Source organism: Hemitrygon akajei, chromosome 1, assembly GCF_048418815.1.
Source record: "Hemitrygon akajei chromosome 1, sHemAka1.3, whole genome shotgun sequence".
NCBI lineage: Eukaryota > Metazoa > Chordata > Chondrichthyes > Myliobatiformes > Dasyatidae > Hemitrygon > Hemitrygon akajei.
In genome coordinates this window covers 63831255-63844030 of record NC_133124.1, presented here as the reverse complement: position 1 = coordinate 63844030, position 12776 = coordinate 63831255, and the positions used below count along the sequence as shown (strand labels likewise).

At 41.1% G+C, this 12776-nt stretch overlaps 1 protein-coding gene and 1 long non-coding RNA gene across 2 annotated transcripts in view; one reads left to right on the top strand and one right to left on the bottom strand.

The window, feature by feature from the left end:
- Positions 1-12776, bottom strand: part of LOC140727142 (uncharacterized) — a 960223-nt gene that overhangs the window by 443850 nt on the left and 503597 nt on the right. The window lies entirely within an intron of this gene.
- LOC140727124 (matrix metalloproteinase-16-like) overlaps positions 1-12776 on the top strand; it is a 210498-nt gene that overhangs the window by 55271 nt on the left and 142451 nt on the right. The window contains exon 2 of the mRNA XM_073044421.1: positions 3427-3575. Within this exon, the coding sequence (XP_072900522.1) occupies positions 3427-3575 (149 nt within the window). The remainder of the gene's footprint in view (positions 1-3426; positions 3576-12776) is intronic.

Here is a 12776-nt window from a genome sequence, read left to right as displayed (position 1 = left end):
CAGAATGGTTTTTTTCCATTTCCTTCTCAAAGAAGTGACTCGTATTTTGAGGCCATGATTCCTAGTTCTACACACTCCAGCCATGGGAATCATCTACTGCACATCTACTCCTCAAGCCCTTCGGAGTTTGTACATCTCGCCTCTCATTACTCTTAACAGAAAAGGTGACAGGTCTTGTTTCTGTAATCTTCTTTCATACAACTAACCTGTCATACCAGAAATCAATCTGGTGAACCTTCCCTCCCTCTTTTGCAGTAAGAGAGGCCCAAAGGGAAGTAATGGCAGTCTGGTAATAAATCTCAGCCTCTTTTTTTTACTGTCATTTTCACCTGAGAAATGAATAATGCTATGATACAGAGCAGAGGAAAATCTGATTTATTTTAATCATTTAAGCAGATCAGTTGAGTTCTTCGTAAAAATGTTGTTACAAACTTTGTGAAAATGTTTAACAGTGTAATTAGGTCACTAAACCTTATAATCGAGTTAGTTAAGATTGATGATCAGTTAACATCAGTTACGTTGAATAATAATTAGTTGTAATTGTAACTGGAGTTTCATCATAAAACATATTGTATTAATAAAGTTGGACTATGTCCTTTGGTCTGTGAAATCTGTTCCCTGATTTTGTTTTGCTGGCAGCTATTTATCTTTTGATGCCAATTTCCTATGCTTGCTTTAAGCCTGTTACATCTTCCTTAACTAAGTAATTTCAATTTTGCCTAAAGAATGATTTTCTGAGTTTGGGCTTGAATCTAATTTTAAGATTTTGCTGAAACACTCAGCAGCTCAGGAACCTACTGAGGGAAGAGGCAAGTCGTTTCATCTCTCCATGGACACTTTTAAGTTTCCAAATTTTTTTGCAGTTTTCTGAGATTTCCAGCTTGCCCACCTCTCTCTCGCTTTGTATGAACCATGTTCGGCATTGCTATTTTAACATTCAGTGCTGATTTTTACAGAAATTGATGAAGATCATTGATGAGGGTAGTGCAGCTGATGCAGTTTGTATGGACTTGAGTAAAGCATTTAACAAAGTCCTTCATGGTAGACAGCTCCAGAGGATTAAGTCACATGGGATCTTTGCTGAGATGCCAAATTGGATGCAAAATTGTCCTAGAGGACAGGGGTTAGTGATAGAGTATGTTTTTTGACTGGAGGTCTGCAACCACTGGTGTTCAGCAAGAATTAGAGTTGAGACCTGTTGTTTTATATATTTATAGGGCGAAAATGTGAGCAACCTTATAAGTAAATTTGCAGATGGGAGGGATATGGAGGGATATAGTGAAGGTATGGGCTGATGGAAGTAGGCAAAGTAACATTTTGACTTGTCTGGATGAGCCAAAGAGCCTGTTTATGTGCTGTAGTGATCTGCGACTCTGTCTGTGATAAGAAAATTGGTGGAGTTGTATATCATGAAGAAGGTTGTCAACCAATACAGCAGGATAAAGATCAGATGGAAGTTTTGAGCAGAGAATTGACAGATGAAGTTTATTCCAGCCAAGTGTGAAGGGATACATTTCTGAGTGGACAAATACATAAGGAAAGTATATAGTAAATGTCATGACAGAAGGATCTTGGAGTACAAGCTTCTTCAGGTAGTGGTGAAGGTGGCATATAGCACGCTTAACGCATCATTTGGAGCATTGAGCGTTAAAGTTGAGAAATCATGCTTAGCCAATTTTGGCTGAATCATGGCTGAATATGCGGTGCTGGTCACCACACCATTGAAAGGATGTGCAGGTTTTGGAAGAAGTGCAATAGAGGTTCAACAGAATGTTGCCTGGATTGAAGTACAACAGTTAAAAGGAAAGGATGGACAAACGTGGATTGATTAAACTAGTGTCAGAGCCTTAGGGACAGTCTAATAGGAATGCAGTGGATTCCGGTTAACTGGGCCATTGGTTAATCGGAGCAGCTGTTTTTTTGGGACGGCTCTTAAAGGCTAAAAACTAAATCGAGTAAGTAGCCAGGATTCAGTTCCTTAAGCTGTTAGGGACATAGTGCCACTTAATTGGGGCAGGAGACGCTGTTGCCAAACAATTTCTAACTAGCGTCAGTCGCCCAAACTTGTGAGGCTGTTAGACACTACACCAAGCTTAGAGCGATCAGTTTTTAAATAGTGACGGGTGTGTGTGTGTGTGTATTCAAAAAGCAATGATTTGTGTTACTGACAGTTGGCAAGAAATGAACAGTAAGACAATTCAGAACTGTTTTGCTCACTGCAGTTTCGAGCATTCAGGCATGGAGATGCCAGAAACGACCAGGAGTGAAAATGAAACTATTTCACTACTTCCAACAAGTTAGAAATTACAAAGGTATCGACAATCATCTTGAACGTCAGAATCAGGATCCGGTTTAATATCACCAGCATATGTTGTGAAATTTGTTAACAGTGGCAGCAGTACAATGCAATACATAATACAGGACAAAAATTTCAATGGAAATGTTACAATGAAAATGAAGATTTGAAAGAAGCCCTCGTCTAAAGCATTGTATGAAGACAGTCCACTATCTGCACTAGGTACCTGCACTGATTTTGTTCATTTACAGTCAATCAAAAGAACACAACAGCTGAATTCCACCATTGGTAACCATAAGGAACTAATATACAGTTTTATAATCACACACACAAAATGCTGGAGACACTCAGCAGGTCAGGCAGACTCTATGAAAATGAATAAACAGTCTGTTTTAGGCCAAGACATGAGATGTCGACTGATTATTAATGTTCATAGATGCTGCTGAGTTCCTCCAGCATTTTGTATGTGTATGCTGGATTTCTAGCATCTGCACAATCTCTTGTTCTCACAGTTTTATAATATAGTTATAGAGGTATTGGTAGTGTTCTAATTTACTCTGTATTTAGTTTAAATACATAAATTGTTACTTTTTCAAATGATGGTTTGTCTTTTTATGCCTTTTTATAAATATTTCCAAGAGACTTCAGCTGATTATGATTGCTGCTTAGTTGGCCCATATGCCCCAATTAATTGGAATCCACTGTATATAAAATTATGAGAGTCTTAGGGCAGAAAGTGTCTTTTCCCCAGGATGGGAAAATCAGATACTGAGAGCACAGCTGTAATGTAAGAGAGGGAAAGTTTAAAGGAAATTTGCTATGTAGAGAGTGATTAGTGCCTAGAATGTACTGCTAGGTGAGATGGTGGAAGCAGACAGGATAATGTTTGAGAGGCATTTGGACAGATATATGAATTGCTGGAGAATTGCGCTATACAGACCTTGTGCAGGCAGACAGGTGGCATTAGTTTATATTGGCGTCATAGCTGGCATTATCATTGTGGACAGTTAGGCCTGTTCCTATGCCATACTGTTTTTAAATGTATGAGTTTCTTTTGAATATGGCTTCTTTGAATGTTTTTGCAATGGATATAATAGACTGATCAATATGCATCTCTTGTTTGTTTACAGATATGGTTACAGAAGTATGGCTATCTTCAAGCTAGTGGACCCAGAATGTCAGTGTTGCGTTCCTCACAGTCCATGCACTCAGCTGTAGCTGCTATGCAGCAATTCTATGGAATTAAAGTTACGGGGACTTTGGATGAAAACACAATAGAGTAAGGAATGTCTGTTTTCCTCTTCAATCTGCATCAGCTCACAAGTGCTGCACACATCTACTTAAAGAAGCCAAACACCGTCTACTTGTAATTCAGAGAGCAACATTGCTGTCATTTTCAACACCAGAGAGTATAAGATTTCTCCACTCCATATTGAGGGAAAGTGACACTTATCAATGTGGCGTTTAGTTTTTGGAGCTAGCATGAAATGTAAAATTATCATCTTCTAGATATGCCAAAATGAATATAAAATATGCCAATGAGAAATAGGTGCAAACAGTTTAAAGACACCGTCACTTTGTTGAATCAATGAAAATAGTGTGAACTGAAATGCTATTGGAGTCCAGGGCAATCCTAAAAAGCCAAAGTTGTTAGTGAAAATGAGCATGACTTTACAATAAGATTGTTTTGGGACAGTTTCCAGTCAAGAATTAAGAATCACTGACAGTGCTGTTGCAAATAAGAACAAGGTCATATTTTTGGCAAACAGCTGAAAGTCCTTGAAGGCAAATGTGATCACTAATATTAATTTATATTTATTTCAGAATGTTAATAACAAAAGTCCCTTATGAATCCCAATAGTAGAAACAGACCCAACAATTAGACAAATATTTGTTCTTGGTGCTCCTTCCTATAAGGTACATGGACTATAGGTCATTGTGAAAACCCCATTTAGATATATGCACTTGGAATTTTGCCAAAAAAACCATTAAGGTAATCTCTGAGTGTGAATTAATGCTGCATTTTAATAAAGTTGATGGACTAAGTATTGAAAATGTATCTGCCTGAAGCTGAGTCAACAGGATTTCAGTGGTGCAGTACACAAGAGCTAAAATGTCCTGTGTAACAAAGTGACAGGAAGTAGGTTGTCACTCGCATCTCTTAGGATCCAATGATTAGTCCACCTCATCAACAGGAAATAACCTTGCATGGGTTCAACGTTCAAAGTAAATTTATTATCCAAGTGCATATATGTCACCATACACAACCCTGAAATTCATTTTCTTCTGGGCATACTCAATAAATCCATAATAAAATAATAACCTTAACAGACTCAATGAAAGACCACACCAACTTGGGCATTCAACCGGCATACAGAAGACAAATAGCTGTGCAAATGCAAAAGGAAAGAAATAATAATAAATAAGCAATAAATATCAAGAATATGAGATGAAGAGTCCTTGAGAATGAGTCTGTAGTTTGTGGGAATATTTCAATGATAGCACAAATCATAGAGAAAGAGAAAAAAATCATATGTTTTTGTCAACTTTGAGTATGTCATACTGGCCATTTTACACCAAACTTGGTTTATGGCATGGAAAAATAAAAGTAACTATGAAGAAATGAGCTGAAATTGTATCTTCTTGTGCTTTCTGGTATTTAATTTTGAGCTGTTTAATTTCACTCTAATGGCCCAGATTTTACTGGTAAATGTTGATGTTTCTGAATGTATCCATTAGCACTAAAGTTTTTAAATGCAGGTAACTCTAGAATTTAGATGTATGTGCAGTACAATCATTAGCTGAAGTCCCAAGCATACGGACAGGTTTGGAAAGCTGACTGCCATTTTGCTCTGCCAGTGGACTTAACAGTGAAGCTCGGTTCCAGCAGGATTGCCCTATACTAACAAGAGGCAAGGGTTGAGGAGAGGAAGGGCGTGGTCTCTCAGATCCTGCACCAGATTAATCCTATTGCAGAAAATGTCATTGCGTTACTACCAGTAGAAATTGTAGGGCTCAAAATCAGAAAAGTAATTCCCTTTTTAACTTATTTTCATTGGAAACATTCAGTCATTTAACACCCTTCACAGATTTTGCAGCTAGCAAAGTGGAGATGTGGTTTTGCTGGCTGGCCGTGTTCTCATGGGGAGCGCGCAGCCTATTTTCTTTTCTGCCCTGCTGTTGCCTGAGCCTCCTTATTGGAGTTTGTTGTGCATTCCAGCCAGTCAGATCGGTTCTTCTTTTCTTTCAGATCTGGTAAATAAGGGTGTAAATAGACCACAGGTGGCAATTCTAGATAGCAGGCCTGTTCAAGAACATTTAACCCACTGTTTTTGGTGGTCTTTACACCAGCAGCAATGTTAGGGCATTTTCCTTTCAAATGTTAATACATTGAAATATCTGTTGCATTTAACTGGAGCCTCTCAGCTCTATGAGGTAAATATCTGTACTACTTCAAATGGTTGAGTGAACTTGGCCTTTTCTCCATGGAGCAACAGAGGATGAGAGGTGACCTGATAGAGGTGTATAAGATGATGAGAGGCATTGATCGTATGGATATCCAGAGGCTTTTTCCCAGGGCTGAAATGGCTAACATGAGGGGGCATATTTTTAAGGTACTTGGAAGGAGGTACAGAGGGGATGTTAGTGGTAAGTTTTTCACACAGAGAGTAGCGGGTGTGTGGAATGGGGTGCTGATGATAGTGGTGGATGCAGATACAATAGGGTCCTTTAAGAGCCTCTTAGAAAAATAGAGGGCTATGCGCTAGGGAAATTCTAGGCAGTTTCTAGAGTATGTTACATGGTTGGCACAACATTGTGAGCCGAAGGGCCTGTAATGGGCTGTAGATTTCTATGTTCTACTCTATCAATAGATCTAAACAAACTGTGTGGTAGCTGTAGTGCATTGTATACTGCCTCAAAATATAAATTTCTTTCATCTACAGCTTTATGCCAGGCGTACCAGCTTTAATTAGTGTCATATTCCTTTTATTAAATCAAAATATATTGCTTTGAAAAATTAATGACTTAGTGGAGCAGCAGAATGTAAAATTCTGCAAATAATGTAGTATTATTTGTAGGAACAATTAGTCTGCTGTGGCTCCCTAGAACATTACAAAGATTAGGATGACATTCTATCCATGCCACAAACATGAGAAAATCTGGAGATGCTGGAAATCCAAAGCAACACACACAGTATGCTGGAGGAACTCAGCAGGCCAGGCAGCAGCTATGGAAAAGAATAAACAGCCGATGTTTTGTGCTGAGACCTGATGAAGAGTCTCGGTCTGAAAGATCGACTATTTACTCTTTTCCATAGATGCTGTCTGGCATGCTGAGTTCTTCCAGCGTTTAGTGTGTGTTGCTTTGTATCCATGCCAGCACCACTGGAATAATCCACACTAAACACCAGCTCACTTTCTGCTGTGTACAAATGATTGTAGCAACCATCTGCATTAGACGTTTGTACGCTTCCTCAATTATGGAAATACATATTTTTACTCAGCCATCATATGGAGTGTTGTGACCACCTCTATCACCGTTTAGTTTTCTGCTGCCTCCTCCCTCTCCAAGTCCAGGTTTCAGCAAGTGGTCTACTCAGTAGAGAAGACCATTGGTTGGCATTAAAAGACATGTTCATTGCCAGAGCAAAGAGCTGGAAATTTTATTGCTGACTCCACCCACCTATTCACCAAATTGCTCTTAGGAAGACACTACAAGTCCATCACCACCAGGACTACACGTCATCTCCAAAGCTTCTTTCCTGTAGCTATCCAGCTTCTCAGCAAACTCACTCATTGCAATTCGTAAATGTCCCTGGACAACATCTGTTAAATGGTCTTCCCGGCTCTCCTTGTTCTGTCGATAATTATTGAGTCTGTTCATTTGTTCACATCTATTTAAATCTGATTATTGAGGCTCGTGCATGTGACCATTCTGCTAACTGTTGACTACTCCTGTCTGTTTACACCACTCTCTTGTAAATTGTTGGTTGCTATTGTGTTGTCTGTTATGGTTTTGTCCTGTGCTTTATGCTTGGCACTGAACCACAATCAATTCTGGTGTGTTTCACATTCTGGCAATGAAGTGATTCTGAAAAGTCACCTTGTTCTGCCTTGGCGGAGAACAGCAGGGAACAAAAACATACGGATTACCCATTGCGGGGAGTTTCCCGATGTTTTGACTGCACTCTCATCACTTTGAGGGTGTCATATTTCAATGCAGAGAGGAATTCCAGCCACAAAGATTTTCACTTATTGAATGCACATTTGGTTTGCAGTATACACAGAGCACCATGGCCAGTGCTCAGTATCCAAGAGACAGTATCACTAAACTAATTAACTATTTGATGTATGCAACCTCTTTGAGTCGTTGCATTAAGCAACAAGGTGGCGACTATGTCCACAAGAAAACAAATCTCAGAATTGTATATGGTGACATACTGTATCTGTACTTTGATAATAAATTTTCTTTGAGCCTCTCACTATTTGGCTCATAGCTTTGGTGCAAAAACCATGAATGAGAGCACAATGTCTACATAATGAGAGCCAGCTCTAACCTGATATTGCAAGGTATAGTGATCTCAAGCAAATGACCCCTCTAATCAGTCAGCATTTCCAAATAAATTTGTAGATGGCACACAGTGCTGGTGGCTTGTGTGCCAATCAGATCAAACGCTTCCTCCTGGTTGGAAAACATGTTGATAGTGCTGCTCTCTATAGGCCATGTGGATAATCTTCTATCACGCTCAATTCCAAGGGATTTCAGATATTTTAAAAAAGATGAGGTCTCAGGAAGTGAATCAATTTCTGCAAGAAACCCAGCCTCGCTACTGCTCTTGTTATTTGTAGAGTTAGTCTAGTTTACCACAAGAATGTTTGTGGCAAAGACTCTTTTTATGATGTCATTAAACATTAAAAGTAGCTAATTAAACTAACTCTTGAGATGGCTATTACCTGGCAATTGAGCAGTGTGAATGTTAATTGGTTTTTTTCATTCAAAGTCTGAATACTGTATTGGCAAGGCCATCCTATATGCAAGTGTAGGCTGTTTTATTTTCTGAGGATTTGCAAAGTGAATCAAGCGGTGAGTATAGAGTAGGAATATTCTTTGATGAAGAACACTAGGCACTGCCCTGAGAAGCTCATTCAATGATGTGTTGGAACTAAGATAATTGAATACCATCAACTACTACTATCCTTTTGCACAGGACAAAGTTGTACCCAGTGGATTGGTCATTGAATTCAGTTTTACCACAGCTCCTTTACGCTACATATAATCATAAGTTATCTTAACATGCTGGAATTCAGCAATTTGTCCATGTTTGGACCAGGGTTATAATGACTTCTGGTTCTGAATAATTCTGGTAAAAGCCAAAGTGAGCATCTTTGAGAAGATTATTAATGTCCCTCTGCTACTTGATAGTATCATCTACAGTATGTTCCATTATTTTGCTGCTGAGTAGATTATTGAGGAGCGAATTTGTCCTTCATATGGACAGGACATTCGTTCTTGGTTGTAGAATCTTTGCTCATGGCTTTTTGGGTTTATTAATGATTAGTACAGGCTTCTCCCTGAAAGTATAGTAAAAATGAGGTACATAAGTTTAGTGTGTGACATGAGTTGACAAATCAATTGTGTATCATGATCCTAGAGAAAGTTAGGAGTGAAATCCAGCGTATTTGTATGGGATGCTTAGCTTTCAAGAATTGGGTTTTGGAAAAGGGATTAATAATCTTGAAAAACTTTGGAAAAATGGACCAGCTTCTGATTGACTACCTGACCTACACATTAATTAGCCAAGATTTTTCCATAGATGCTGCCTGGCCTGCTGAGTTCCTCTGGCATTTTGTTTGTGTTGCTTGGACTTCCAGCAATTGCAGATTTCCTCTTGTTAATGACACAAAATTATTGTGATAAAGATAAGACTAGCTTTATATATCATGTGCACATTGAAAATACAGTGAAATGTGTTGAGGATGTGCTAGGGGCAGCCCACGACTGTCACTTGCTCCTGGTACCAATATAGCATACCCCCAACCTACTAACCCCGACTAGTATGTCTTTGAAATGTGGGAGGATACCCATGTGATCATGGGGGGAAAGTACAAACTTCTTACAGACCGAAATGAGAATTGAGCCTAGCTTGTTGGCACTATAAAGTGTTACACTAACCACTATGCTACCTCTCCCCTCATCCTCACCCACTTTGTTGAATGCACAAACTTGGCAGCAAACAATCAATGTGAACTACAGTAATTGATGCAAGGACATTGAAAGTTGCTTTATTCAATGGTCAGTCACTTGCAGAAAGAGAAACAAAGAAAAAAGAAAGAAATGAAGAGTGAGAAAGGAAATAGAAAGCTAAGGTAAAAGTGTATTTAGATTTTAAATTTATTTAAGATAATTTCACAATTAGTGAGCTGCCATGCCTGTGAAAGTTAATTTCATTGACAGACTGCTTGACAATAAGAAATAATTATCATATTAAAACACTTCTAACAGCTGACTTGACAGCAGTTAATGTTTCAAGGAAATTAATAAATTTCTGGGCTTTCAGTACATGTTCAAAAGTGAGGCAGATAGCAAATTGCAATTTTCTGAGATTAATGGCAAAATCAGACAGCCTAGCAATTTTTGAAAATTAGCAAAAACACACTGCTGCTCCATACCTAAAGTTACTTTTCTCTTTTGAGTCCAGTAAAATGTTAGTTGTACCTCAGTTTTAACTGCATGTTCCAATTTGGTGAAGTTGTCTGAGAACATGTGAGTTTAATCTTAAAGCTGAAATCTGTTCTTTATTAGCTGCAATAGCAGAGAAGTATTTTTCTTTCTGGAAAAATATCTCTTTTTTGTTAGTTCTTTTAGAAAACAGCACTTAGCTAATGTTCCAGCAGTCATGGTCATAGACGCATTCCCCACAGAAATGAGCCCTTCAGCCCATCACCTAAATACAAACCTTTTTGCTATCTACATTAATTACATTTACCTACATTGTGACTACATTCTTCTATACCTTTCAAGTCAAGTCAAGTCAAGTCAACTCACTTTTATTGTCATTTTGACCATAACTGCTGGTACAGTACATAGTAAAAATGAGACAACGTTTTTCAGGACCATGGTGTTACATGACACAGTACAAAAACTAGACTGAACTACGTAAAAAAAACAACACAGAGAAAGCTACACTAGACTACAGACCTACCCAGGACTGCATAAAGTGCACAAAACAGTGCAGGCATTACAATAAATAATAAACAGGACAATAGGGCAAGGAGTCAGTCCAGGCTCTGGGTATTAAGGAGTCTGATAGCTTGGGGGAAGAAACTATTACATAGTCTGGTCGTGAGAGCCTGAATGCTTCAGAGCCTTTTCCCAGACAGCAGGAGGGAGAAGAGATCGTATGAGGGGTGCATGGGGTCCTTCATAATGCTGTTTCCTTTGCAGATGCAGCGTGTAGTGTAAATGTCCGTGATGGCGGGAAGAGAGACCCTGATGATCTTCTCAGCTGACCTCACTATCCACTGCAGGGTCTTGCGATCCGAGATGGTGCAATTTCTGAACCAGGCAGCGATGCAGCTGCTCAGGATGCTCTCAATTCAACCCCTGTAGAATGTGATGAGGGTGGGGGGTGGGAGATGGACTTTCCTCAGCCTTCACAGAAAGTAGAGACGCTGCTGGGTTTTCGTTGCTATGGAGCTGGTGTTGAGGGACCAGGTGAGATTCTCCGCCAGGTGAACACCAAGAAATTTGGTGCTCTTTTCAATCTCTACCGAGGAGCCGTTGATGTTCAGTGGGGAGTAGTCGCTCCGTGCCCTCCTGAAGTCAACAACCATCTCTTTTGTTTTGTTCACATTAAGAGACAGGTTGTTGGCTCTGCACCAGTCTGTTAGCCACTGCGCCCCCTCTCTGTAAGCTGACTCGTCGTTCTTGCTGATGAGACCCACCACAGTGGTGTCATCGGCGAACTTGATGATGTGGTTCAAGCTGTGTGTTGCAGCACAGTCGTGGGTCAGCAGAGTGAACAGCAGTGGATTGAGCACACAGCCCTGGGGGGTCCCCGTGCTCAGTGTGATGGTGTTGGAGATGCTGCTCTCGATCCAGACTGACTGAGGTCTCCCAGTCAGGAAGTCTAGGATCCAGTTGCAGAGGGAGGTGTTCAGGCCCAGTAGGCTCAGCTTTCCAATCAGTTTCTGAGGGATGATTGTGTTGAATGCTGAACTGAAGTCTATGAACAGCATTTGAACGTATGTGTCTTTTTTGTCCAGGTGGGTTAGGGCCAGGTGGAGGGTGGTGGCAATGGCGTCATCTGTTGAGCGGTTGGGACGGTACGCAAACTGCAGGGGGTCTAGTGAGGGGGGCAGCAGGGTCTTGATATGTCTCATGACGAGCCTCTCGAAACACTTCATGATGATGGATGTAAGTGCAATGGGACGGTAGTCATTGAGGGCAGGACATTGAAGATTTCTTCGGCACGGGGACGATGGTGGCAGCCTTGAAGCACATTAGAATGGTTGCGCTGCTCATGGAGATGTTGAAGATGTCAGTGAGAACATCTGCTAACTGGTCTGCACATCCTATGGGCACTCTACCAGGGATGTTGTCTGGTCCAGCAGCCTTCCGTGGGTTGAACCCGCACAGGGTACTTCTCACATTGGCCATGGTGAGACACAGCACCTGGTCATTCACAGGAGGGGTGGACTTCCTCACCGCCACATCATTTTCTGCCTCAAACCGGGCATAGAAGTTATTCAGTGCATCTGGGAGGGAGGCATCACCTGCACAGTCAGGAGATGTTGTCCTGTAGTTGGTGATGTCCTGGATGTCCTTCCACATGCGCCGCGTGTCGCCGTTGTCCTGGAAGTGGCTGTGGATTAGCTGGGCATGTGCACGCTTTGCCCCTCTGATGGCTCGGGACAGTTTGGCCCTTGCTGGTGTTAGAGCTGCCTTTTCGCCTGCTCTGAAGGCGGAGTCGCGGGTCCTCATCAGCGCACGCATCTCTGTGGTCATCCACGGCTTCTGGTTGACGCGTATAGTTATGGTCTTGGACAGAGTAACATCATCAATGCACTTGCTGCTGTAGCTGGTCACTGATGCTGTGTACTCCTCTAAGTTGGTAGAGTCGCCATCGGTTGCAGCCTCCCTGAACACGTGCCAGGCATTGTGCTCAAAGCAGTCTTGAACAGCAGAGATGGCTCCTGTTGGCCAGGTATTCACCTGCTTCTGAACTGGTCTGGAGCGCCTGACAAGTGGTCTGTATGCTGGGATTAGCATAACAGAGATGCTACACCTGTCCCACACCTACCCCCTTACCACCATTCCGGGCCCCAGACAGTCCTTCTGGGTGAGGCAACACTTCACCTGTGAGTCTGCTGGAGTTGTTTATTGCATCCGGTGCTCCCGGTGTGGCCTCCTCTACATCGGCGAGACCCAATGCAGAATGGGGGAGCGCTTCGTCGAGCACCTACGCTCTGTCCGTCAC